This window comes from Eurosta solidaginis, chromosome 2 (genome assembly GCF_040869045.1).
Source record: "Eurosta solidaginis isolate ZX-2024a chromosome 2, ASM4086904v1, whole genome shotgun sequence".
NCBI classification, from domain to species: Eukaryota; Metazoa; Arthropoda; class Insecta; order Diptera; family Tephritidae; genus Eurosta; species Eurosta solidaginis.
This window is the reverse complement of record NC_090320.1, coordinates 868,407-894,743: the sequence shown is the minus strand read 5'-3', so window position 1 is coordinate 894,743 and position 26,337 is coordinate 868,407. Positions and strand designations below refer to the sequence as shown.

At 38.0% G+C, this 26,337-nt stretch overlaps 1 protein-coding gene across 1 annotated transcript in view; it reads left to right on the top strand.

The window, feature by feature from the left end:
* LOC137239092 (uncharacterized) overlaps window positions 1–26,337 on the top strand; it is a 190,006-nt gene that overhangs the window by 126,883 nt on the left and 36,786 nt on the right. The window contains exons 2-4 of the mRNA XM_067763997.1: window positions 7,984–8,198; window positions 18,273–18,408; window positions 18,812–18,945. Coding sequence (XP_067620098.1) covers window positions 7,984–8,198; window positions 18,273–18,408; window positions 18,812–18,945 — 485 coding nt within the window. The remainder of the gene's footprint in view (window positions 1–7,983; window positions 8,199–18,272; window positions 18,409–18,811; window positions 18,946–26,337) is intronic.

Here is a 26,337-nt window from a genome sequence, read left to right as displayed (position 1 = left end):
GGTGTGAGTGGGAGCAGCCGTATGAGTTGGAGGCGCCGTGGGGCGCGAGCAGCAGCGGGTACTTGTTGTGGCTTGCTGAGCAGCGGTCTGCTGGACGGTAGTTGGGGCGCACTAAGGCGTAGACTACGCGGCACCCTTGGGCGTGAACAGCAAGGAGCCACAAAAGATTTACAGAAGTTACGTGGACGTCTGCTTTTGGGATCTAGCCCAGAACAACCTGTCCGATGCAACCATCCCTTACACGAGACACACTGACAAGAGTATGACTCTCCTAAAATGATTCTTTTCCGGCAGACGCAGCAAAACCATTTCTCAGGACCGGGGTCAGGAGACGGACCCGGATTGGATTCGATACCTTCCCGGAGCAAGAAAATATGGAGTAGTCCCGCTGCAAGGAGCTGCTGTGAGTATGACAATTTGTGGGAGAGACACAACAAATTAAATGGGGTTACACTGAAATGACCGTCCTTGGTCGGGAAAAATCCCGAGTCGCCCCGGTACATAGAACCGACTGCCTTGGGAATCGTATCGTATCTAAGTATATCCGGCAAAGGACTATCAACAACCATAACAATCCCCAAGATTTTCCGCTAGGTGGTGCAGGGATCGTGATATTTTAAAAACTAGTCTAAATTTGGAAATTTTGAGATCGAGTTTTAAATAACTTTCCAGTGAGCTACTTTAGGAAAATCCAAAAATACGAATACATGCGATTGATTTTCAAGTAACTTCTCATTGAGATAGAAACATACGGATAGGATGGCATCTTACGATACATTTTTGGGAGACTTACTATTGAGCTATAAATTTTAATAAGGAGGAAGATTCTGGCAAGTGGTGGATAATTAGATTTTTTGGGCGTAAGAAACTTTCCATTGAGTTGCAAACTTGCAAACCCCCACACATACAGCAGCAAACACCAAAATTGCAGTGGCAGCTTTTATCAAACTTGGTCAATTATTATATTCGTATTTTTTCTACTTCAGACAATTTAACAAAAAAAAATTAATACATTTGCAAGAACATTTTATGAGTATTTCGAACGTTTTTTTAGGGGTTTCTGAATTTTTTGTTTTTTTTTTTTCCTTTGAAAATAGAGGCTGGAAGATTTATTTTAAATTTTCTCGTCTATATAGCAACCGAGTGCTGTAAAACTTTTGAAGAAGGCAAAACTGTTTCAAAGCACTTGGTTTTTATCGTTAAAAAAGTAGAATCATTAATGATAAAACTTTCACTTGTAGCCACATTCGTAAACAAAGGATTTAGTTTTTAAATGTAATTGTATTGTACCCAACCAAGAGTATATTTTTCATTGTTTTATGGAATTTCATGTTGCATTCGCAAAATTTATTGTAGCTCACGTTCGCCTCTGTGCATTTTTCAATAGAAAACATGCAATATCAACCAGGGACGTGAACCGGTTCTGAACCGGAAGACCGTCATGTTCTGTTAAATAACCATTAACCGAACCGCTATCGTCCACAAATATTTTATCAGCATTACAATGGTTCACTCAATGTTTGTATTTTCTATCGATAAGTTCATAATTTTTTAGTTTGATTGTTTATTATTTGGCACTATCAATCTCGCCAAAATTCAGTACTGATGAGGAAATTAATAAAATTTTAAAAGAAATAGAGAATAATAGAAAGGTTGAAAGATGAAGTCAAATTGTCCAATAAAATAAAGCGGCTTCCGAATAATATTGATGTATTAAACTTATGAAATAACAACCCAGGTAAAATGTAAAATGAAGTGGCCCAAGTTGTCTTCCAACACCGAAACGAACCGATCACATTTTTCATTCGCACATCCCTGATATCAGCTATGACGTGAATTGCGAGTTGGTATTTATATTCGGCCTACGCCAGCCCCACCCTCTTGTCCCGCTGACTGTCACTTTGGTGCACATTCGCTTTTATTTCATTATCAACTTTTTTGTATGTGTATTTATTTTGTATAGTCGGGACTACCTCGAATGATATCTTTGTTGATATTTTTTTTTTTGTTTCTAATTTATGTGTTCACTATAGGCACCATATTGAAAGGTGCAAAATTCCATTTCAATTGATATCTGACAATTTCGCAGAACATTTTTATTAAGTCCCAATTGGGTTTTCAAAACTTTTTTGCTACTTTTTTTGGCTTTTATTTTGAAGTCTATTATTAAAACATTCAGTTGCTGGAATGACCAATTGAGCTATTGTTCTACGTTGCAAGTAAAAAGCAAAAGAAACTTAAGTTTGTCCGATATTAGTTGTAAATACGAAAACGTGGTGCTGGTAGTAACCAATTTTCGACCAATCTCGACCTTGGCTGTTACCGCTTGTGCCTACCGCATTGGCAATGTCATGAAATATGCATGAAATATGTAGTTAAGATAAGTCCGATGCACTACAAAAACTCCACTACGGTTAAAACCTGCTAAGAAATTGAGAGCGAGTTAGAGGTCATGCCCTTAAAAAATCGAAAAAATATACTGTAATATGAAATCAATAGCGAAAAACAAATCATGGCTTCACAACTTAAAACATGCTTGTTATAAAAATATGGAGTGATATATAGCTAACTAAGAAACAAATGATCAAATAAAATGGAATGATAAAGTAATAAATAAGCAAATAAAAGTTTACGTCCAATCAGCGGTGGTTGTTTTCAACAAACACACGATGTACAACTTTTTTAGCTCCTTAAAACAACCAAATTTTTTATAGCTTTTGCTATTTTATTTTTATTTATTTCGAATTTTTGCTATGTTTGGCTTTTCCTCAATGAGTTATAATGGAGTAAATAAAAAATAAATAAAAGAATCGTTAAAGTACTAAGCAAAAGTTGATTGCTAAAGTTTTAACTAATACATATTAATGAAACACCCATATGCACACACATTTTCACATGTGGTTGCTGTACCAGGAGCAAACCAAATCTCTTACCAACGAACGTGTTCTGGGTATACCGACCAACCAGCACAGCTATGCAATCATATGTATGTATTTGAACATGATGTACTAGCACAATTAGCCCCCAGCAGCGAGTTAATCAAGTCGCTGTTAATAACAACTAATAAATATATAAATTAGAGTCACAATCTTTTGTTAGCCATTTGCAAATGAATAGCAGGTAAAATACTTAAATACATTTAAACCCACAATCCCTGTTTAATTGTTTGGATCCTACTGGATTAAGAGTCGTTTTCACTGTCTTCAGTTAGCCACTTACCTACAAGTTATCAAAATTCTCGTTACCTCCATGTGTGTTCATATTCAATCGATGGAGACAAGATATGTGGGATAGGTACCGATTGTCAGGTAGGTGCAAGACAAACGTGTTGAAAGATTTGTTGGTGTTCGGATTTGTATTTGAGGATTCGTCGTACAAATTATTCATTAATTTAACTTTGGGCTAGCCACCCGTGTGAATGAAAGCAACAATGCCAAATGAAGCTATCTGAAAGATTGATGTTCACCAGTTAAATTCTTGCTTTACCATGGATCGTGGAAACGCCTATAAATTCGAAATGATTAACAGCTGCCTAAATTAGAGTCACAATCTTACTACCTACATGTTCGTTGATATTATTTTGTGTAACTAAGCTAAGTTGGTCTAGATGTGATGAGGCATAAGACAAAGTACTTGCTGTGATCAAATAAAGAATCGACGCATTTCAGTCTTGGTGGCCACGCCATTGCCGAATGATGCAAATTCAGCTCCGCATACTAGATCATGTTATGCGCATTTTTGTAGGCGCTCCGGGAAATAAAAGTATTCTTTTGGGCACTCGCACTTGAAAGCAGACCTCCACTGTGTTGGGAGGGACAGATATAGGAAGATTTGATCTCATCCCCCGGTTGGCGTCAGTTATTGTGCAGCTGGGACAACTGGCGTGACTTGTTAGGAACAGCCAAAATCGCCTCGGCTCTTAATGATAACGTTGATGTCCTTTTTCCACTCTTCGGCAACTGGTTGCAACTAACTCAAGTGTGCAAACACATGTAACATCAACCACAGATACATGTGAAGTGTGTAGACTGTGGTCAACTGGCGTTGTGGTGTGATACTTTTAATTATTTCCTACAAATTTTCGAAACGTACGTGTTTTATACATACTCCTAACAGTATCTGCAATGTCGGTGTATTTTCGCTAAAAAAACTACCTTCATACCACATAAAATAACAAAAAATTTGTAGGGGTATCTTTTTATTATAAATATTTGATTTGTATTATAAACGGTGTTTCTTGTAAAAACTTCCGCCTTATTTAACTTTAACTACTCTATGCTGTAACCAAAAAAACTTAAATAAGAAAAGACGTAGCTATGAAACTTACAAATTTATTTATACTTAAAATTGCATTGTCGCTGCATTTTGGAACTGATGCAATATGAATACTTTTGCTTCGATTTCAGAGAAATATTCGAGGTAGAGAAATAAAAAACAAGATCGAAAACGTGAAACCAATGTGCTCATCACTATTTCTTATCAACTTTTTTTGCACCCATGCTTACATAGTAAATTATTTATATTTAGTTGCTATTAAAAACTTTCCAAATGTTACGTTTCCCAATACAGCTCACCTTCTATAAACATACACATACAGAGTATATTTGTTCAGGTTACACACACAAATGTAATGAAATCCAAAAACATTGCCATTGGCTGTTAGTGGCTTTGCTAAATGGAAACTACAACTCATTGTATGTTTCTGAGAATTAAATCTGTATTCATGTGTTGTATGTTTTTGGCATTTGTTTATATACATATTCGTATGGTGGTATATTTTCAATGAAACAACAACAAACAAACACTACAAATTTACAGTTGACCGTATCCATGGAGGTTTGGCATTTACAATGTGGTTGCAATCTTCACTGTCCACTTATAGTTTTTTTTTCGTGTTCTTATTCTTGTTTTTATTGCAGCTCTTGTTGTTGGTCTTTTTGCAATTGCAATGTTGACCCCCACCTGTAGTGAAGTATCAATTTATAATCACACACAACATTTATTATTCGTTATCAAGTTTTAGTTTTTTGTGGTTTCCGTGTGCTGTTTTAGGTAACTCGTTGGTTTTTTGTTTTGTTGTCTTTTTACCCTCACTTTTCCCTTTTATAGTTGTAGAGATAGTTTTATGTTACACATAGGTTTGCACGTTTTACGTTAAATTTGGGGGGAAAAAATTGGCACACATAGCTTGGCTTAGACATGTGTGGGTGGTAGACGGAGGAGATCCGTATATATTTATAATTTTTTTTATAAGAAAGTTGTGACACACTAAAACAATGAAAATCTTTCCATTAACATGTTCGGAAATTTATGATTGCAGCTCAAGAGATCACATTGGTTTTCCTTGCTTACTCAAGATCTTATTTGATCCGTTGCTGGTTATATTGGATTCGAGAAGTTTCGAAATGATTAATAAAATGGAAGTTTTAAAGAAATATAAAATTGGTTTTTTGACTACCATTCCTGCAGCGAATCGCACTAGTTCCGAACTTTCTCATTAAAATACATCACAATTTCTAAGTTCTTCCAGCTGGCACATAATATTCATAGGAAATGAAATGTCGTAGGAGATTCTAAAATCATCGGAGCCTTTGATAATGTAAATATCGTTAGCTTAATTCATAAAGGCCCTAACCAGCAGAATTTTCGAAACTTTTTTTTTAAGGTTTTGGTGTGATATATTAAAATACACCTCCAGTATATAGATAGAACCGATAATAACGAAGTTATGCGACTGTTAGAAAGCCATTCCTGCATGTAGTGAATGTTGAAATAAAATTGTTTTTGCTTCTTTTGTAAAACCGGGACTTCTGCGAATTAAGTTAGCGATATAGAAAAAACCGTGTATCGAAAAACGTTGAATTTTACAGGAGAGCAGAAAAACCTATTTTAGACCCTTTCTAAATTTTTCCACAGTGACATTTGGGTGGTTTTGCAATTCGTCGGCAAATGGTTTTGCAAAGGCATTGACGATATCATCCCGCTATGCATCCGATTAGCACCAGTTCCGAGGAAGTCAAATTGCGTGGTTGACTTTCATATTTTTTGCAGGGATGTCCTTCAGAGATTCGGAAAATATTCGATTGGAATCGAAATAGGATTCAAGGCTGTTTGCGACCTATTTTTCTGTGCGAGTTAAAGTTAACTACAGTTAAACCCTGTCATTTCGGGCACTTTAGTGAAGTTTAAAATAAATTACTATGGAAATCACGTTTGAATGGAAAATATTGCCTTTAGTTTTTACTCAAGGAATTTAAGATAATTTATTTTGTTTAGTTTTGCTTTTATTTATAAAAATTTCTACAAAATCTACAATAGTTGTGTACTTTTTTGTTTACATTAAGCTGATAATTAGAAATGAATGTGGTTTTCACCACCTTTGCATTTATCATATTTCGTACGTGTACAGGTAACATCGCATATGATACAAAGAGATCCGCACTAATCAAATTTTGGGGGTTAAACGACTCCTGCACTGATAGCCTCATGTATAAATGTGGAAAAACACCTCACCAAAACTTAATTAAAACTAAGCTGTAAACCTTTTGAAGATTTTAACTGTACGCAAGTTCGGTCCAATTAACCTTAGAAATAATAGCCATATAAGATGAAAAAAGACAGAAATCCAAATTTTTGTGAAGACCTTAGATTAGAAATACATATAGTGTGAAATGACCCCATCGGTACAATGTGTGCTATGAAAGACACTCAAGTCAAAAGTCAAGGGTCAACATTTCAGTATATTTTTGACAATGGTATGTTTCATCAAAAACTTACTTTAGACGAAAGTTGTATACCCCATAATTATGCATAAATACAATACCAAATTTTTGCTTCGTATTCACTTATCACAAAACGTATGTATGTATGTATATTAGCGTGCCACTTGTTAGTTATTAACTAACATTCTCTTCTTCCTTCCACTACCAATCAATCGTTTGGTGCATATAACATATGAGTAATACATATAAATATGTACGAAATACTTCAAATATTTAGTTCCAAATTTTACGAACAGCTGAAAATTGTTCGAAAAAAATTTCGCACTGGAAAATCCCTCACTACAAAGTCTCTTCATTTCAAATTTGTTTCAGTGCAAATACGTTGTATTCATTTTAATGTGGAAAAACTTTCCATCAACTGAAATGCCAACAAATTTTCATACACGCACTCAGACCTGACTATGAATATCTGAAACTAAAACGTCCCAAACGACGAACCACTTCACATTGCTATTACAGTCTTGCTCACCCTCCAACTCCCCGTCTTTAAGGCTACCAGCGGCTCCAATATGAATACACTTTTGGAACATCTTTATTGTGGCTTTTAAACCACAGTGGGTGGTCAAAACTTCGACATGGCAATCAACTCGTAATTTCTGATCAAAGCCAATGTTATATGCCAAGGGGGATATGGAATAAAAGCAACTGGAATGGAGGTTACTACCATAAATTCGTACACGTAATTTTGAGTATACTTCATACAGCTTAGTGGTTGTGAGTGTGCTTGTATATGTATTAGATGTATGTATATTTGAAACTAATGCCAATTGCCAAATGTTGGCACGTATAAATTGATAAGTAAACTGCTCAAACTTTAACACATTAGATGTTAGTCGAAGCAGTGCACAGGTGCGGTGGCGTATACGTCACTTTTAACTTGCAGCCTTCAGCAATCTCACCACCGTAGTACAAATTTAAAACAAATTTATGCTTTTAAGCTGCCATTGCTGCTCATGCCAATGAGAGATATTTAAACTAAAGGAAATTGCAACTTTTTTTCATTGCTGCATCTTGTGTATTTGCGTGTGTATGTGCGTTTGGAGTGGATGGCCAGCCAGTTAGCAGGTGCGGCGTTTAAGAATTTTCACTCAGCATTATTTATTTTTTTTAGTTGAACGCCTTCATACCATGCGTGATAATTTTTTTTACTAAATTGCTTTGCTGGCATTCACTTATTATGTTTCTCCGTATTTATTTGTAGGTTTCATCGCTGGACTGAAGGATGTTTCGGTAACAATACCGCAAGCGGTAAAACGTGGAAGCAATGCATTGCTCATATGCAATTACGATATGGAAAATGATACATTATATTCCGTAAAATGGTATAAGGGAAGACGAGAGTTTTATCGATATACACCGAAGGAAAATCCGGCTATGAAAGTTTTCCCAATGGCAGCCGCTGGGCTCAATGTAGAGGTATGTACCTATATGCATATATTTTGATGCAAATCTACAGTTATAAGCATATAAATAAATACCCTCCAAGGAATAGTGTGATACTTACTTATCGCCAAAGGGAAAAGGAAGTAGGTAAAACATTCAGATTTGTAGTCGTGGTGAATAAAGTTTCAACAATTTTGCAATCGTAGTGATATCGAATTATAAAAATGTAGGCGTGCAGCAAACATATTGTAACGAATATTAGCGAAACTAAGGGGTGCTGCTATCTCTAAGCCGATGCTAAGCAGTGACGTGAATTCACATCAATAATTCAATCATTATGTATCTACATAAACGAAACAATAATTGCGTCTACACATATGTACCATGTAAGTATACGAGCAGCGGAGAGACAATGCACAAACACATGCATATATCTGAGATACTCCTGAAAGTATGCAATAAAATCGTGCAATTGTAGTTACAGCTGAGAAGTTTGAGAGCTAGTGGCAACTAGTAGATTCTGGAAGCGCCTTGAAGATGCGAACATTGAAATACGAGAGTATAAAAGGCGGCAATTGTAGAGGCGCTGGAATTCAGTGTGATTTGAGCTGTCAAGCAGTTTCGACTAAGACGCTATCTAGCGAGCAAGAGCAGTATTATTTTGAATAGTAGAGTTTCATTTGAGCTATCAATCAGTTTGGTTATTAAGCAAGCTATTCGTTGCACAGTTTGAGTGTTATTGTGAAGTACTTTAATAAAGGCCATTTTGCATTATTACATATTGGAGTTATTTATTCAACAATTTAGTGATTCGAACTTAGCAGAGGATTGCAAATAAGAGGATTTGCAAGTAAATTCGTAACAATTGGTGTCAGAAGAGGAATTGTTGAATAAATTCCAGAGGACAACAAGGACATGGCAAAGTTCAGTGAATTGAAGATCCAGCAACTGCAGAAGGAGTTGGAGAGCCGTGGATTGAATACAACCGGCATTAAACTCGAACTTCAGGCACGACTACGAGAGGCAATGGAACCAGAAGGAATTAACGTGGAAGAGTATGTCTTTCATCTTAATGTCGACGAGACAACAAAAAGTGAAGAGAAAAACGAAACATCGCAGACAGTTACGAGCACAGACCTGAACATGATATTGGCTGCAATATCTGCTCAAACATCGACAGTAACATCCAAGATGGAAGCACAAGAGACGCGTATTTCAGAAATGTCGACACAGATTACATCCAAGATGGAAGCACAAGAGACGCGTATTTCAGAAATATCGACACAGATTACATCCAAGATGGAAACTCAACTGGAAGAAGAGAAGACATATATGGCATCCAAGATGGAATCACAGTAGACACGTATTGCAGAAATGTCATCTGAAATAACAGCGTAGATTGAAGCCCAAGAGGCACGAATATATGAAATGTCGGCGCAAATTTCAGCACAGAAATCATCGCAGATCCCTGCTCAACTGGAAGAGCAAGAAGGACGCATTTCCTCGAAGTTGGAGGCGCAAGATACAAAAATTTTACAGTTTGAAGAAAAAATCGAGGCCGAGGTGGATGCTTTGAGAGGACGTATCGAGCAATTGGAACTAAATCGCCCAGCAGTTTCAACGAGTAATCCAAAGGTAAAAACACCATCCTTTGACGGTTCTGTTCCTTTCCAGGTCTTTAAGCTACAATTTGAGAAGACCGCAACAGTGAATAACTGGAATGCTGAAGATAAAGTTGCTGGACTCTTCGTAGCATTGAAAGGACCAGCTGCCGAAATCTTACAGACTATTCCAGAGTACGAACGGACCAGCTATGAAGTATTGATGGCCGCTGTCGAGAGACGTTATGGAAGCGAGCATAGAAAACAGATATTCCAAATTGAGCTGCAAAACCGTCACCAAAGAGCGAATGAGACTTTGCAGGAGTTTGCCTCGGATGTTGAACGATTGGCACATTTGGCAAATGCGGACGCACCCGTGGATTACACCGAGAGGGTAAAAATCCAGAGTTTTATAAATGGCATACGGGACGTAGAAACGAAGCGAGCGACATATGCAAACCCAAAACCCACATTCGCAGAAACGGCATCCCATGCACTGACTCAAGAAACAGCGTCGCTTTTGAGTAAGCCCACATACAAAGCTCATCGCGTGGAAGTGGAAAGGTCAGACTGGGTAGACACAATTTTGGAAGCTTTGAAGGGTACGCAGCAGAAGAATAATGATGCAGTCAAATGCTTTAAGTGTGGAAAGCCAGGGCACATTGCGCGTTATTGCAACACCAACCCTAACAGTTCCAACAATGTGGGTGGTCGTAAACGCAGAGCTGAAGGAGATGAGCAGATCTCCAAGACCAATCAATCGTTAAACTAAAGCGAGTCAGCCGCATGGGGCGACAGCTGGCTCCCTCAATTGAATGCCCCATAATCTCTATCTCACAAATTGGAAGAAGGTCAAGCAATCTTACTATCGGAGGACATGTGGATGGAAATGAACGTTTACTGACTGTAGATACGGGTGCATCTCATTCCATCATTCGAGCGGATTTAGTCAACAAGAAGATAAGACCATTACATGGAGCAAGATTGCGTACAGCCACTGGAGAAGACAGCACGGTGCTAGGAGAAGTATCATGTGAAGTCGCAATTGGGAACGTCACGGTAGTACACAATTTTATAGTGGCAGAGATTGTTGATGAAATCATAATTGGAGTGGACTTCTTAATCGACCAGGGCATCAAGATCGACATGCAAAGCGCGACGATGCGATATAAGAACATGGATGTGCCACTTAATTTCGGCTACGAGAGAGGCTACAGCAGTAAACGAGTGCTGGTGGAAGAGAGTCAGAAAATACCACCAAAATCAGAAGCAGTCATCTGGGCAAAGGTTGATGGAGATTGTGGGACAAACAAAGGCAAAACAACTGTTCCTAAAGTACGCGAACATATGTGACCAGGATGGTTCCAAACCAGGCCGCACCAATGTTGTGGAACATCAAATTGACACGGGAGATGCGAGGCCGATACGTCAAGCTCCACGTAGTGTTCCACTGGCGAAGCGGGAAGTTGTGAGTCAAATCATACAAGAAATGAGCGACAGCGGCGTCATCGAACCATCAACTAGTCCATGGAGCTCACCGGTAGTACTTGTAAAGAAAAAGGATGAAAAATGAGGTTTTGCGTGGACTACCGGAAGTTGAATGACGTTACGAAAAAGGATAGCTACCCATTGCCAAGAATTTACGACACTCTGGACTCGCTATCTGGTACGAAATGGTTTTCCACACTGGATTTGAAAAGCGGCTATTGGCAAGTTGAGGTGAAGGAGGAAGATAAAGAGAAAACAGCCTTCAGTGTCGGTGATCGTCTGTGGCAATTTACAGTGATGCCTTTTGGACTTTGTAATGCACCAGCTACTTTTGAGAGACTCATGGACCAGGCACTGAAAGGACTACATTGGAAAAATTGCTTGGGGTACCTGGACGACATCATCGTATTGGGAAAGAACTTTGATGAACATCTTAAGAACTTGGAGGAAGTTTTCCAGAGAATAGCTGGCGCTGGTCTGAGGTTAAATCCCAAAAAGTGTGCGCTGTTTAAAGGAAGTCAATTACTTGGATCACAAGGTAACGACAGAGCGCATCTGCACTGCGAACGAAAAAATAGAGGCTGTAAAGGATTGGCCAAGACCACAGAACCTACATGAATTGAGAAGTTTCCTTAGGCTGTGCACATATTACCGCCGATTTGTACCAAATTTTTCCAGCGTAGCCCATAGCCTCCATGAGCTTACAAGAAAAAACAAAGCTTTTGAATCGAAGAAGGAGCAAGAAGTAGCTTTCCAAACATTGAAGGAGCGTTTGTGCACTGCCCCAATGTTAGCATATCCGATTCTAGGAGCAACATTTATTCTAGATACAGATGCGAGTGGATATGCTATAGGAGGCATTTTATCACAACTGGTCGATGGACAGGAGAAGGTAGTTGCATATTACAGCCGTTCGATTGGAAAACCAGAGAGGAACTACTGTGTTACTCGGAGAGAGCTGTTGGCATTGGTAGAGTGCATTAAACATTTTCACAAATACCTCTACGGCCAGCGATTCCGTGTCAGGACAGATCACGCAGCGTTGAAGTGGCTTCTCCAGTTCCGTAATCCGGAAGGACAATTGGCACGGTGGATCGAGCGACTACAAAGCTATGACTTTTCCATTGAGCATCGAAAAGGTAGTACCCATGGAAATGCCGATGCAATGTCACGAAGACCATGTAGTTTGGAATTCAAGCACTGTTCAAAGCCCGAGGCTAAAGAAGACATTATAGATGTTCGGCTAATGACTATAACGTGTACGGATGAAAGTGTCAGCTAGAAGATACAGATCTGTCACATGTTATGCAAGGGCTCGAACGAAACGAAAGACCAAGCAGAGAGGAGATGTCAGCAGAGAGTCCCATTGCGAAGTCATATTGGGCACAGTGGAACAGTTTTGAATTGATATCCGGTTGCTTGCATCGAGTATGGGAGAGTGAGGATGGTCAATGCAAGAAGAAACTGATAGTTGTTGCCAGAAAGAGGATTCCTGAGGTGCTCAGCGAGCTGCACAATGGTCCAAGTGGAGGTCATCTTGCAATCACGAAGACACTCGAGAAAATTAAGCAGAGATTCTATTGGGTTGGTTGCCGTCAGTCAGTCACCGAGTGGATTGCCAACTGCGAAAGGGCCCAAAACCCGAAGTCATGGTCAGATGAAGCAGTATATTTCAAGTGCACCATTTGAAAGGATCGCCATGGATGTCGAAGGTCCATTTCCTACGAGCAACCGCGGAAACAAATACGTACTGGTGGTTATGGATTATTTCAGTAAATGGCCAGAGGTATACCCAATCCCAAACCAAGGAGCAGAAACAGTAGCAGAAGTGGTTAAAAACGAATGGGTTGCAAGGTATGGTGTACCAATGGAGTTACATTCTGACCAAGGCAGGAATTTTGAATCAGCTGTATTCCAAGAAATGTGCAAGAAGTTGGGCATTCGAAAAACACGGACAACTGCATTGTATCCTCAGTCCGATGGTATGGTGGAACGTTTCAATAGAACATTGGGGGAGCATTTAAGGAAAGTAGTAGACAAGTACCATAAGGACTGGGATACACACATATCATTATTCTTGATGGCCTACCGATCGGAAGTACATGACACAACGGGCCAAACTCCCGCAAAGGTAATTTTTGGTAATGACCTTCGACTGCCAGCTGATTTGAAGTATGGGATAGATGCCGATGCGGAGAGGAATGTCAAGAAATCCACTGGTGTCTTGGAAGAAGAGCTGAGAGAGATACACGATCTGGTAAGGCTATGAGCAAAGATAATGAGTGACAAGATGAAAGCGAGGTACGATAAAGCAGTTAATTCCGAAGGGTTTCAGGAAGGAGATTTGGTGCTGCTATACAACCTACAACGAAAAAAAGGTTTGTCCCCGAAATTGCAGTGTAACTGGGAAGGCCCATACAAAGTTGTAAAACGGATCAACGATGTAGTGTACCGCATACAAACCATTACCAAACCACAAAACAAAATGAAAGTGGTTCATTTGGAGAGGCTAGCAGCGTTTAGATCGAGAGATTTGTCTGATCGGGACGATCAGACTTAGGTGGAGGGCAGCATGTATCTACATAAACGAAACAATAATTGCGTCTACACATATGTACCATGTACGTATACGAGCAGCGGAGAGTCAATGCACAAACACATGCATATATCTGAAATACTCCTGAAAGTATGCAATAAAATCGTGCAATTGTAGTTACAGCTGAGAAGTTTGAGAGCTAATGGCAACTAGTAGATTCTGGAAGCGCCTTGAAGAAGCGAACATTGAAATCCGAGAGTATAAAAGGCGGCAATTGTAGAGGCGCGGGAATTCAGTTTGATTTTAGCTGTCAATCAGTTTCGACTAAGACGCTATCTAGTGAGCAAGAACAGTATTATTTTGAATAGTAGAGTTTCATTTGAGCTATCAATCAGTTTGGTTATTAAGCAAGCTATTCGTTGCACAGTTTGAGTGTTATTGTGAAGTACTTTAATAAAGGCCATTTTGCATTATTACATATTGGAGTTATTTATTCAACAGTTTAGTGATTCGAACTTAGCAGAGGATTGCAAATAAGAGGATTTGCAAGTAAATTCGTAACAATATTATCATTGTGGGTGGGTTTCAGACAACAGTGCAACTTAGTTTTGGTTTGGGATATTTTTACATCGAGAAGATACGTAACTTCCAATAACGTATGTGGCTAAAACTAGTCCCTCCTAGATCCTTATTGGTATAATTGGGTTATTTAGTCTTTAACTTATACACTGAAATACAGAGATGACCTGCCCTCAAGTGGTGTTCAGGTATAAATAGGTTTTTTCAGTATATTCTTAGATCTGAATAATAAGGGACCAGCTCAAATCAAACCGTCATTATCGCGACTTGTCCCGCATTTATTCTAGAACAATAGCAGTTTTTAAGGGGTACGTTTTACTACTACATACGAATGCAATTATAGCTGCATATTACATATATGAAAGTGTCAATAGGAGAACCAATAGTTTTGCCTAAATGTAGCGTACCCTACATTTAAGAAGAAAAACATTTTTTTCTTTTTAAGTAACTCATCACAATACCAATGTCAATGAAATGTCGCAAATGTCGCTATTTTAGGTCTCAAAGGTTTTGATATTAGTGAAATTCTACTAATAAATGTTTGATGCAGTTGATTTATTATTCCCCATACACTTTTTCTCGAAAGTAAGTGTTGAGTTACGAGCCATTTTAATGTAAATTTGTGTACAATATAAAAAATTTTTATTTTTATTTGCCTACTGGTTGTGAGTTCTACTGTAAATGTCAAGGGGTTGATAAGAGCAATACAAAGCTTTATAGCTTCAAAGTTTCTGCAACTCAATTTTCAACCTCACCTACGCGAGAGGAATCCTGTTACAAATAGGAATGTGTCATACACATGTTTAGCAGGCGAGACTCTGGCGACCCAAAGCTCCGCATGGCACTAGGGGTTGGGGAGGCGGTAGAAGGTTTAATGTGGTGAAATTAATCGTCGGGTCGGGCTAGTACCTTTATGATGCTTAGTTACCGGGACGTACCAGATCCGTCAAAGGACCATCAACATCGATAACAAAATCTTCGGGACCTCACATAGACTGAATGAGTCGGCAGTATTTGAGTTCCGGTTAAAACCTAGATTTTTTGTACCTGAACACATTTATAAACCTGCAACTCAATTCTGAATAATGTGTGTGAGTATTAGCCCAGTAAACCCACAATTTTTTCAATTCCTACTAGTTTTTTTCTAACTTTGGCGTTGTTTGGTAACACTATTTTAAACAGAGCACCGCGAAAAATTTCTTCTTAATAAAAAGTTGTTCTTAACGATGTCTTTTCTCGGCGCTGGCTTTGGCAGATGCCGTTCGGAGTCGGTTTAGAACCGGTAGGTCCACGAATTCGTAGAAAAAATTTAAAAGCTGCACACCATAAATAAGCAGAGAAACTTGGCCTTAATCTCCTCGGAAGGGTCCGCTACAAAATATTATTATTATTATTACTCGTTTACCCAGTTATCGACCCTCGCACGAAAAATAAAATATACATATGTTCCAGAATGTCAGCACTCTTTTATTTTATGAAATTGATTAATTTTTTCTGATGCATGGCTCCCAGATTATCAGTTGTAAGCAGCTAATTCATACAGGAAGCAACCAAAGTACAAAGTTCCGTGAATATTTCCATTAACTATTTAAGTACATATTGATATTTAAAGAGAAACCACTTGTGCATGCAACTACCATTTTGTGTATATTAATAGCCCCTTTTGTATTTCAAATAAATCTACGATATCACTTCGCTTATAGTTCGCTGAATACGCAATGATTACTTAATGGGTTCAATTATCTCATTATGAGTAGTCAATGTACTTAGTGCCACAAACATGTGTATACGGTATTGCGGAGGTGTGCGGTCATATAAATGAATAGTAGATTCATATGAGAATGTGTCCTTGAATGGATTTACACTTTGTGTCTCTATACTAAATATATGTTTTATAATAACGGCAAACGAATGGTTCATTTAGTACACCATTCAAAAGAGTAATAATGCTTGTTGTACTGGTACTTGCAGTTCATATGCTCCAACGTTAATAATTACTTATTGCATACAACAGGTAATATAACGCTACTTAGTCACGCAAAAGTATATATGGGCTTCACTGTATGCGAGGCTAAGAAATATAATCGATGATGTAGATAGCGTAGTCTATCCTTGCATATTTGTGCATGTACTTATATAAATATGATATTTTACTACGTTTGCATTTGCATAGTTCTGCCAAATTAACGAAATACTTAATAAAATGTGAAAACACAATTAAATCGTTTCGATTAATATTGAACATGTAATGCATATTTCGAAAAAGATACCCAGTAAGATAAATGCCTCGAGAATCGCATTGAAATAAGCTCAATGAATTACTTGTAGTTAAATTCGGCTTGTCGAAGATACATATATATAGCTGATTCTATCAAAGGTCAGCCACCACAATCACATTTTTATATGTTATCATCAGCTTAGCGAGCGGACGCCAATCGTATGTGCTGCGGGAGATCTCACATTCGGGTATTAAAATGCTCGTAACTCGTGAACTTCATTTAATTTTTTATTCAAGACCGGTTTTGTTGTTATTGTAAAATATATATTTTACAAGTTATTTTATATTGAATTAGAAATACACATTTTACAAAAACAATTCAACTGGTCTTTCAGATAACAAATTAGTAATAATTTAATTATTTACAGACCAGTAAAACCGAGGAAAGTAGAGTAGAAATGCTAAAGTTCAGCAAAAATTTAACAGGAACCGTTTTTTAGTTTACTGCTCTTGAAACTGGTGTAGTCATGTATTTGAGTACGTAATTTTTAATTAAAGGACGTATTCCACTATTTACCTTACTGCTCCTATTTCTCGGACAGGATTAGTTCGTGTCTGAATGGGTAAGGGAGGTATTTTCTTTTCATAAACATAAATATGTTTAAATGATTTCATAGATAAAAAAATTATATAATCAAGGGTCATATCAAATGATCAAGTGTATATGACCTTATTTGGGGTATTCAGTTTGGTCGTCACGTAAATTTTGGTATCACCACTGGCTCTTTTAATCGATGTCAGTGAGCTCTTATTGACCCTATTATAGATTTTAACTATATTTCAGCAATTCTAAGGTCTCTCATTCGTTGTTTGTGCTATAATTTCAAAACCGTAAAATAACCAACATCGAAAAGATCTTATAAGTTTAGATTTATTAATGCTGCTTAGTGCTGATCATTCTCACGAATGTATTTAAATACGAAATACACCTGAACGTAGTGTTCTATTTTAAATAATACTACATTAGACAATAAGGCCTGTTTGTCAATGCGATCTTAGGTTAAATAGAATTTAAGCCAGCCAAATTGGGCACTGTAACTGAGATTTGTGACAAAATTAAATGTAAATGGCCTAAGTGACGAGATTGTATTGGGCTCATCAATTGCACTGAAAAGTCGACACACAGCATCAAAAATTGCACGGTTAAAATACTGTCAATTTAACTGTAGTTTGATAAACCAGGCTTACGAGTCCCTATGAATTTCCTAGTTATTTTATGATGTAGCTTTTATTGTAAAACTTTTTATTCAATAATTCGGGTTTTATTTTTTGATATTTCTACTAATAATATTATGAATTCAAAAACGAAAAACAAAAATTTGATTTCGTTTTCATAGCCCGCCAAATTTCTTCGACAGAGAGCTAATTTAATTTAAAAATGCACATGCAATAAAATTATCAATGTAAAAACATATTCAAAAGGTTTTATAGCAAAGCCATGCCGTTAAAAAAAGAAAAAAATATAATTAAAGCGCTGATTGTGTCATTATGAAAAATGCATTTAACACGATTTCCACTATTAATTTTAAAACTTTTCACGAAAATATTTAATTGCAATTAAGTTAACCATATTTTTCCTCTTTTACTCTTTCATGCTTGCTTTGCTTGTTTTGTGGCTGCAACAGCGCAATCTTTCCAATCAAAGTCATGTCGTGCTGTTGGCTGTGCCACTTAACATATCCGGCAAATTTACATGCGAAATATCGGTGGAGGCGCCAACCTTTCAAACCGCTATGGTATCCGGTGAGCTGGAAGTTGTGGGTAAGTAATACAAGTCGCCTACACATCACATATCTGTACACATGATCGCAAATATTCTTGAACCCACTGAAGAAATTAAAATAAGCTTAAATGTTTGAATTAGTGCAAAAAAAGTTGTTGCCATCTTTGCATGCTTTCATACTCATCCCCATAGTTTAAAGCAAATTAATTAGAAAACAAGCGCGTGATTTTCAAAAACGTTCACTCATTCACATACATATTTAATCGCGTAATTTTTTATCTGACTTTTGACTACCGCTTGGCATATTGGTCAATTGGATACATTTCCAATTCAAGAACAACAACAAATGTACATTTTGATCAAATGCCAACTGCGGTGCTATTCTTTTTTGTATCTAATTATTTATTCATTTTCCATTGCTGCGCCACTACATTATCACAGAATTGCCAGAGGAACAAGCCATAGTTACGGGCATCCAGCCACGTTATCGTATCGGCGATTTGGTTGATGGCAATTGCTCAATTAAATACTCAAAGCCGGCTGCTAATTTGACATGGACTATTAATGGAATTGTGGTAAGTAGAGAGGTTTTTGAGGCACTAACAATGCTGTCTTACACACCCGTACTTTGCTTTGAACTCACGGACTCTTAATTTTTTATGTTACCCTTTTTTTAGCATTTTGGGATCTACTCTCTCGTTTTTGTTTTTGGGAATTCAATTTCTGGGTATTGAAGGAAAGGGCTGTTGTTGTTGTTGTTGTTGTTTTGAGTGTACGTAGTTGTGGGCGCTTAAAAGGAGCAAGTTTGTCTTTAAGTAGGTTGTAATTTACAAACTGATAGATTTACAGCAAAAAGTTGGGAAGGAAGTTTTGAAATACTGTATAGAAACAAATCATGGTCTAGCATTGATTTCAATGAATTTGGTGGTGTGCAAAATAGAGGAATTCAATACCAGTTGCGGTCAATCATTAGCACTTTTATAACTGATGTAAAGGGAAATGACATACACATATCTCTGTGATGTTATAATTTTACTAAAAGTATGAAAAATTTTGTTGATCAGTTACATATATTTTCGTGGTATCACAACGAGCCTAATATCACTGGCCTAAGTGTGCACTCAGGCAGCCACTTCAACCTAACCTAACCTAATCTAATAAATATATGTAGGATTTATTTGATAAACTTCTTTTGAAATTGTATTAATTTTTGTTACAGCTCAAGACCCGAGCGTAACAAGAAATTACTGACTTTATATGTAACACGTTTTCCGCACTGAATACCATAAATACATGCTATGCAGGTACATATACTTGAGAGTAAAATTGTTTTTTTTTTTTTTTTGATTTTTTTTTACTTTTCCTCGGAAACATGCTGAAAAGTATTGCTGTCACATTACTCCATACAAACTTGCAAAAGCTCTTTGCTCTCCAACAAAAACTCCCCAGCTTTTGGTTTATTTAGACCATTTTGGTATAATTTCTCCGTAAAACTTCTAATGGATTGTTTAGTGATCAACAATAACCAAATCATTGCCATAGGAAAGTGAGACTAAAAGTTTTACATTCATTCAAATGCAAAAAAGTTTCTCAAGCTAAAGAATGTTATTTGATTCTCTTACGCAAACCGACGCCACTGCTGGCAACCATGAGAATCATATGAGTAAACAAAAAAATGTAAGCGAACGTAAACCATAATTGTCATCTACCCACAAAACGTACAAACGTGGGAAAACCCAAAAATATGACTAAACATCGGACCGCCAAAATATTCCACCGGCACGATGATAAAGGTAAAAAAATCGAGTGTGAACCGACAAGAAAAAGTGTGAAATATAAAATATGTGCACAATTCGGTAACGTTTAACTGGCAAAAAAAACTATGTGTCATATACATATATATGTGCGTTGCACAAATCCATCGGTATATGCAAAAAGCCAACATACAGGGAACGAATGCCCAACAGAAATTTGACTATGTATGAGTCGTTTTTTTCCGAAGTCGACTAACTCGTGCAAGTACCTTTTTATGTGTCGAATACGTGGGCATAGTATCGAGGTATCGATTACTCAAGTTAACGCCGCCTGTACTTTTGTAAATTTTGCTCTGACAATTCGCACCCAAAGAAAAAGTCACCAATATTAATTGACGTTTAGCCGCCTAGCCGATTTTCGCAGCTAGGTAAAAAGTCAATCCAGAAGTCCTCTGTTTCAAAACACGGGTGCCATTAGGAATAAGTCGTTTTCAGGGCTTAGCGTATCGAGGTCGATAGTAGATTTAACAGGTCTAAATCCATAAAACACAAGGAAAGCTACACGTCGAAAAGCTTCAATCACAGCAGACTGCCAATGATTTCGCAACTCGACTCTCACACCTGCTCTCTGAGAGCACAACTCATCCTGAAGGAATACAGGAGCAGTGAGAGCATATCTCCAAAGCACTTCGTACTGCCGCCGAGCAAAAAATTGGTTATCGGCGGCCACGAAAAAACAACTGGGACGATGAAGAATGCCGCGTTGCAGCCGAAAGAAAATACGCTGCCTACAGGGCTACGTTAAATGCGAGCGCGACAAGAGGAGTATGCGAACGCTATCGTGAGTTGAAAACGGAAGCGAGACGCCTTTTCAGGAAGAAAAAAGCAGAAGCAGAAAGGCGTGAGTGCGAGGAGCTTGAGCTGCTAGCCACCAGGAATAACGCCCGAAAATTTTACCAAAAAATACGGCAACAGACGGAAGGTTTTAAGACCGGGGCAAACTCCTGTAGGAATGAAAACGGCGACCTTGTAACTGATGTCCACAGAGTGCTTAGATTATGAAGGGAACACTCCTCTGATTTCCTAAATGGAGGCAGCAATTCACCGCGCAGAGATGAAGAACCCGATCCCGCAATCGATGATGATGGAATATATGTCCCCCCGCCCGATTATGACGAAGTTAGAATAGCAATAACCAGATTAAAAACTACAAGGCCGTGGGCGCTGGTGGATTGCCTGCGGAGCTATTCAAGTACGGCGGCGAGGAGTTGGTAAGGCGCATGCAGCAGCTTTTTAGCAAAATATGGGCGGAAGAGTGCATGCCCGACGGTTGGAATCTAAGTGTTCTTTGCCTAGTCCACAAGAAGGGGGATACTGCAAAATGCACCAACTATCGTGGAATCAGCCTTCTCAATATCGCATATAAGGTCCTTTCAAGTGTATTGTGCGAAAGATTGAAGCCCACCGTGAACCGGCTGATTGGACCTTATCAGTGCGGCTTCAGACCTGGTAAATCTACCATCGACCAGATTTTCACAATGCGCCAAATCTTCGTCGACTTTAAAGCCGCCTTCGACAGCACGAAAAGAGCTGCCTATATGCCGCTATGTCTGAATTTGGTTTCCCCGCAAAACTTATATGGCTGTGCAAAATGACGTTGAGCAACACCATCAGCTCAGTCAGAATTGGGAAGGACCTCTCCGAGCCGTTCGAAACTAAACGAGGTTTCAGACACGGTGATCCCCTATCGTGCGATTTCTTTAATTTGATGCTGGAGAAAATTATACTAGCTGCAGAACTTAACCGCACTGGAAGAATATACTACAAAAGCGTGCAATTACTGGCAAATGCTGATGACATTGATATCATCGGCCTAAACACCCGCGCTGTTAGCTCTGCTTACTCCAAACTGGACAAAGAAGCGGTAAAGATGGGTTTGATGGTGAATGAGGACAAAACGAAGTACCTGCTGTCATCGAGCAAAGAGTCAGCGCATATGCGACTTGGCAACCACGCTACTGTTGACAGCCATAATTTCGAAATAGTAAAAGAGTTCGTTTATTTGGGAACCAGCATCAACACTAGCAACAACATCAGCACTGAAATCCAGCGAAGAATCAATCTTGCCAATAAATGCTACTTTGGACTAGGTAGGCAACTGAAAAGTAAAGTCCTCTCTCGGCGAACGAAAATCATACTCTACAAGTCACTTATCGTACCCGTCCTGCTATATGGGGCAGAAGCATGGACCATGACAATAGCAGATGAAGCGGCTTTGGGAGTGTTCGAGAGAAAAGTTCTTCGAAATATTTATGGACCTCTACGCGTTGGCGATGGCGAGTACCGAAGAAGATTTAATGATGAGCTGTACGAGCTATACGCAGACATCAACATAGTCCAGCGAATTAAAATGCAGCGGCTGCGCTGGCTAGGCCATGTTATGCGAATGAAAGATGATGCTCCGGACAAGAAAGTGTTTCTATCGGAACCCGCCTATGGAAGCAGAGGTAGTGGGCGGCCCCCACTCCGTTGGAAGGACCAGGTGGAAAACGATGTAAACTCCCTTGGTGTGACCAATTGGCGCCGGTTGGCGGAGCGAAGGAGCGACTGGCGCGCCTTGTTGGACGGTCATAACCGTTTAGACGGTTAAGTGCCAATTAAGTAAGTAAGTAAATCCGACTGATAATGTCCAATCAGTTCGTTGACGAAGTTCATTTCAATTCACTACACCGGTACGCAAAAAAATTGTAAGAATGAACATATAAGAAGACTCACATAAAATTTAAAATAAAAGAAGGAATTTCAAGGTAATTGTGTAGCCTATGGGGAAGCTGAAACTAGGTCTACTTGTTTTGGGGAAATGAAAAATGGTAATGTAAATCCAAAATTTTGTCATAATAATTGCAATGTAACTAAGTCAAATATAATAAAATTTCGTAGGAATAATTCCGAAGTGATTAATGTGTTTCGCGTTAAATTTACCTTACAATGTCAATTTTCAACGTTAAAACTACATTAAAAATTATACATTCGAAATGCTATTTTTGTTGTAAATTTCACATCGGACCATGTTGCTTTAACATTAAGAAATTCAAGTTTTCATTTTCGTTATCCATTCGACATAGTGGCATGTAGATAAAAAAATGCTAATGGTTTAATGTACACACATTTTTTATGTCTTTTCTACACTATAGCAATGTTGATTCTACGTTTTGCACTTATCAATTCATAAGACAAAATTACCATTGGCATAATATCAATAGTACAATGTGTAACGTTGGACGAATTTTGAAACCAAGAAATATTTATTTATTCCCCGTTTTTTATACTCAGCTCAGTATATTAATTTTGTGCGCATAACGGTACCCCGTAACGGCATAAACTAATCGAGATAGATATAGACGTCTATATATCAAAATGATCTGGACGAAAAAAGAAATTAATTTAGTCATGTCCGTCCGTGCGTCTGTCCATAAACACGATAACTTCAGTAAATTTTGATATTGGAACGATTTTACTGCAATTCTCCTTATTTGCAATCTTCTGCTAACGTTCGAATCACTAAATTGTTGAATAAATAACACCACTATTAAATAATGCAAAATAGCCTTTATTAAAGTACTTTCAAAAATAACACTGCTACTGCTCGGCAGATGGAATGCTTAAGTCAATCTGATTGTCGCGCCTCTACTGTTGCTGCTTTAATACTGTGTGATTTCCTCGTTGCATCTTGTAGGCGCTTCCAGAATTTACTTATTTACTGGTATATAATTATAACTACAGATGCACGTGTGTAGCTCTCATATGCGCGTGTATTTGTGAGTGACACTTCCACAATTACAATTGCATACTTTTGGGAGCATCTCAGATAAGATATCTGCATGTGTTTGTGAATCTCTTCTCCGCTGCGTGTACGTACGTATGTGTAGACATAATGATTGATTCCTTTATGTAGATACATAATGATTGATTTATGGATGTGCATACAAGTCACTGCTTAGCATCGGCTTAGAGATGACAGTACCCCTTAGTGTTGCTAATATTCGTAACAATATCTTAATGAAATTTGGTATGTAAGTTCCTGGGCACTCATCTCAGATCGATATTTAAAATGAACGAAAAAGTGCGATAATTCATTACCAAAGGCGGATAAAGCGATGAAGCTTGGTAGGTGGGTTGACCTTATGACCAGAATAGAAAATTAGTAAAATGTTGGACAGTGGGCGTGGGACCATCCACTTTTAAAGGAAGGTAATTTAAAAGTTTTGCAAGCTGTGGCAGCTGAGTGTGTAATGTTCGGTTACACCCGAACTTAGCCTTCCTTACTTGTTTTTTAAGAAAAATCGTTTCATTTGCGAGGTTTCCATGGCTATGTGGCAATCGCGATGGTAGATATAGCCAGGTGAAGATTAAAGAGGTGTGCGTATGTCTGTGCTCGCATGTATGTTGCCACATCGTTATTAGGCAAACATTTGTAATGTTTACGGCATGTCGCAAGTTATCTGATTGGTAGAAAAATATATTTATATTATTATGATATACATTTTAAAATTTTAATTTGATAAAAACTTGCAATACTGTTGGCAAAAGGCGAAAAAGGGCGCTGTCCTTTCAATGTTGCAATAAAAGTCACCAAGTGCTGTCTGTGAAACACTTTTAGTTCGATATAGAAATCATCACAACCCACAACATCCTAATCTTCCAGTTATGCCTTTCAACCTTTATTTACCAAACCAAAATAAGCTTTAATTTTTCCCTATATACCTTGAAAATATATTGTCACGGATATTAGCATCACTAAGCTATACCATCACTAAGGCGATGCTAAGGCCATGCTAAGCGATATTTACGTCAATAATCAAATCATGTATACACATATATAAGGCAGCCGAGAGATGTCACACACAGATGCATTTACTTATACGCCTATGTGTGCGCGAACTACAAACATTCACATCAATAATTCAATCATTATGTCCACACATATGTAGGTACCCGCAGCTGAGCAGCAAGGCACAACCATATGCAGACATCTTATTTGAGATGCTGCTAAATTTAGGCAATTATAATTGTGGAAGTGTCGCTCACACATACAAGCATGGGGTATGAGAGAAGCTATAAAATCGTGCAATTTTAGTTATAGCTGAGAAGTTTGAGAGCTCATGGACAATGCTAGTAGATTCTAGAAGATGCGAACGAGGAAACCAGAGAGTATAAAAGGCCGCAGATGTAGAGGCACTGGAATTCAGTTTGATTTGAGTTGTCAAGCAGTTACGACTAAGACGATATCTAGCGAGCAATAGCAGTATTATTTTGAAAGTCAGTTTCATTTAAGCTATCAGTTTGGTTATTAAGCTATTCGTTGCACAGTTTGAGTGTTATTATGAAGTATTTTAATAAAGGCCATTTTTCCATTATTCAATATTGGAGTCATTTATTCAACAGTTTAGCGATACGAACCTAGCAAAAGGGCAAATAAGAGGATTTGCAGAAAATTCGTTACAATATTTTAACCTCATTTTATTAAAGAAGGAAACCCTGCTAATTAAGGCGTTTCATACAAATCCGAAGAAGACAACATTCCACTTCGTATCTGTAGGTTTTTTATACAAGATTGAATGCTTCTATTTTGGTCAGCGATGGTGTGGGATATTGGCTTTGTTTTGGTAAACCTTTCGTCTCATTACCAAGATACCCCGAAATTAACTACTCTGTTTAAACCGCAATCTCTCTCCATTTAGACTTAGTAACTTCTAAGCGGATTTAAATTAGAAAGGCTATGTCTATGAAATGTTTCATCTGATGGTGGTTGAAATAGATTGAAAACGCTCAAGTTATATTACAAAGCGGGCTGAGAGCTTTAAGAATATTAAGAAAACTAGTTGGGAGTAAACCCATTGAATACGCACCTCTCAATATTACTGGTCCTCTAAGTTGTTATCCCTCGTGTTAAGGGTGGTTTTTTTAACATGGAAAATTCATTTACATATAAATAAGCGCATCTGTAAATTATCGCAAATTGTGTTTTGTGTTTGTTATTAAATTCCACTTTAGTCCCTTTCAAGTATGTTTTTCTTTTATGGTTATTTGAGTATTAAGCTTTTCGGAGGCGCTGCACCCACCAGCACTTTGCTGTCTTTCATTCACTCACTCACTCAATTTTGTGTATCAAAAAATATTGCAACGCATATGAGCATTTTTTGCATTGTAACT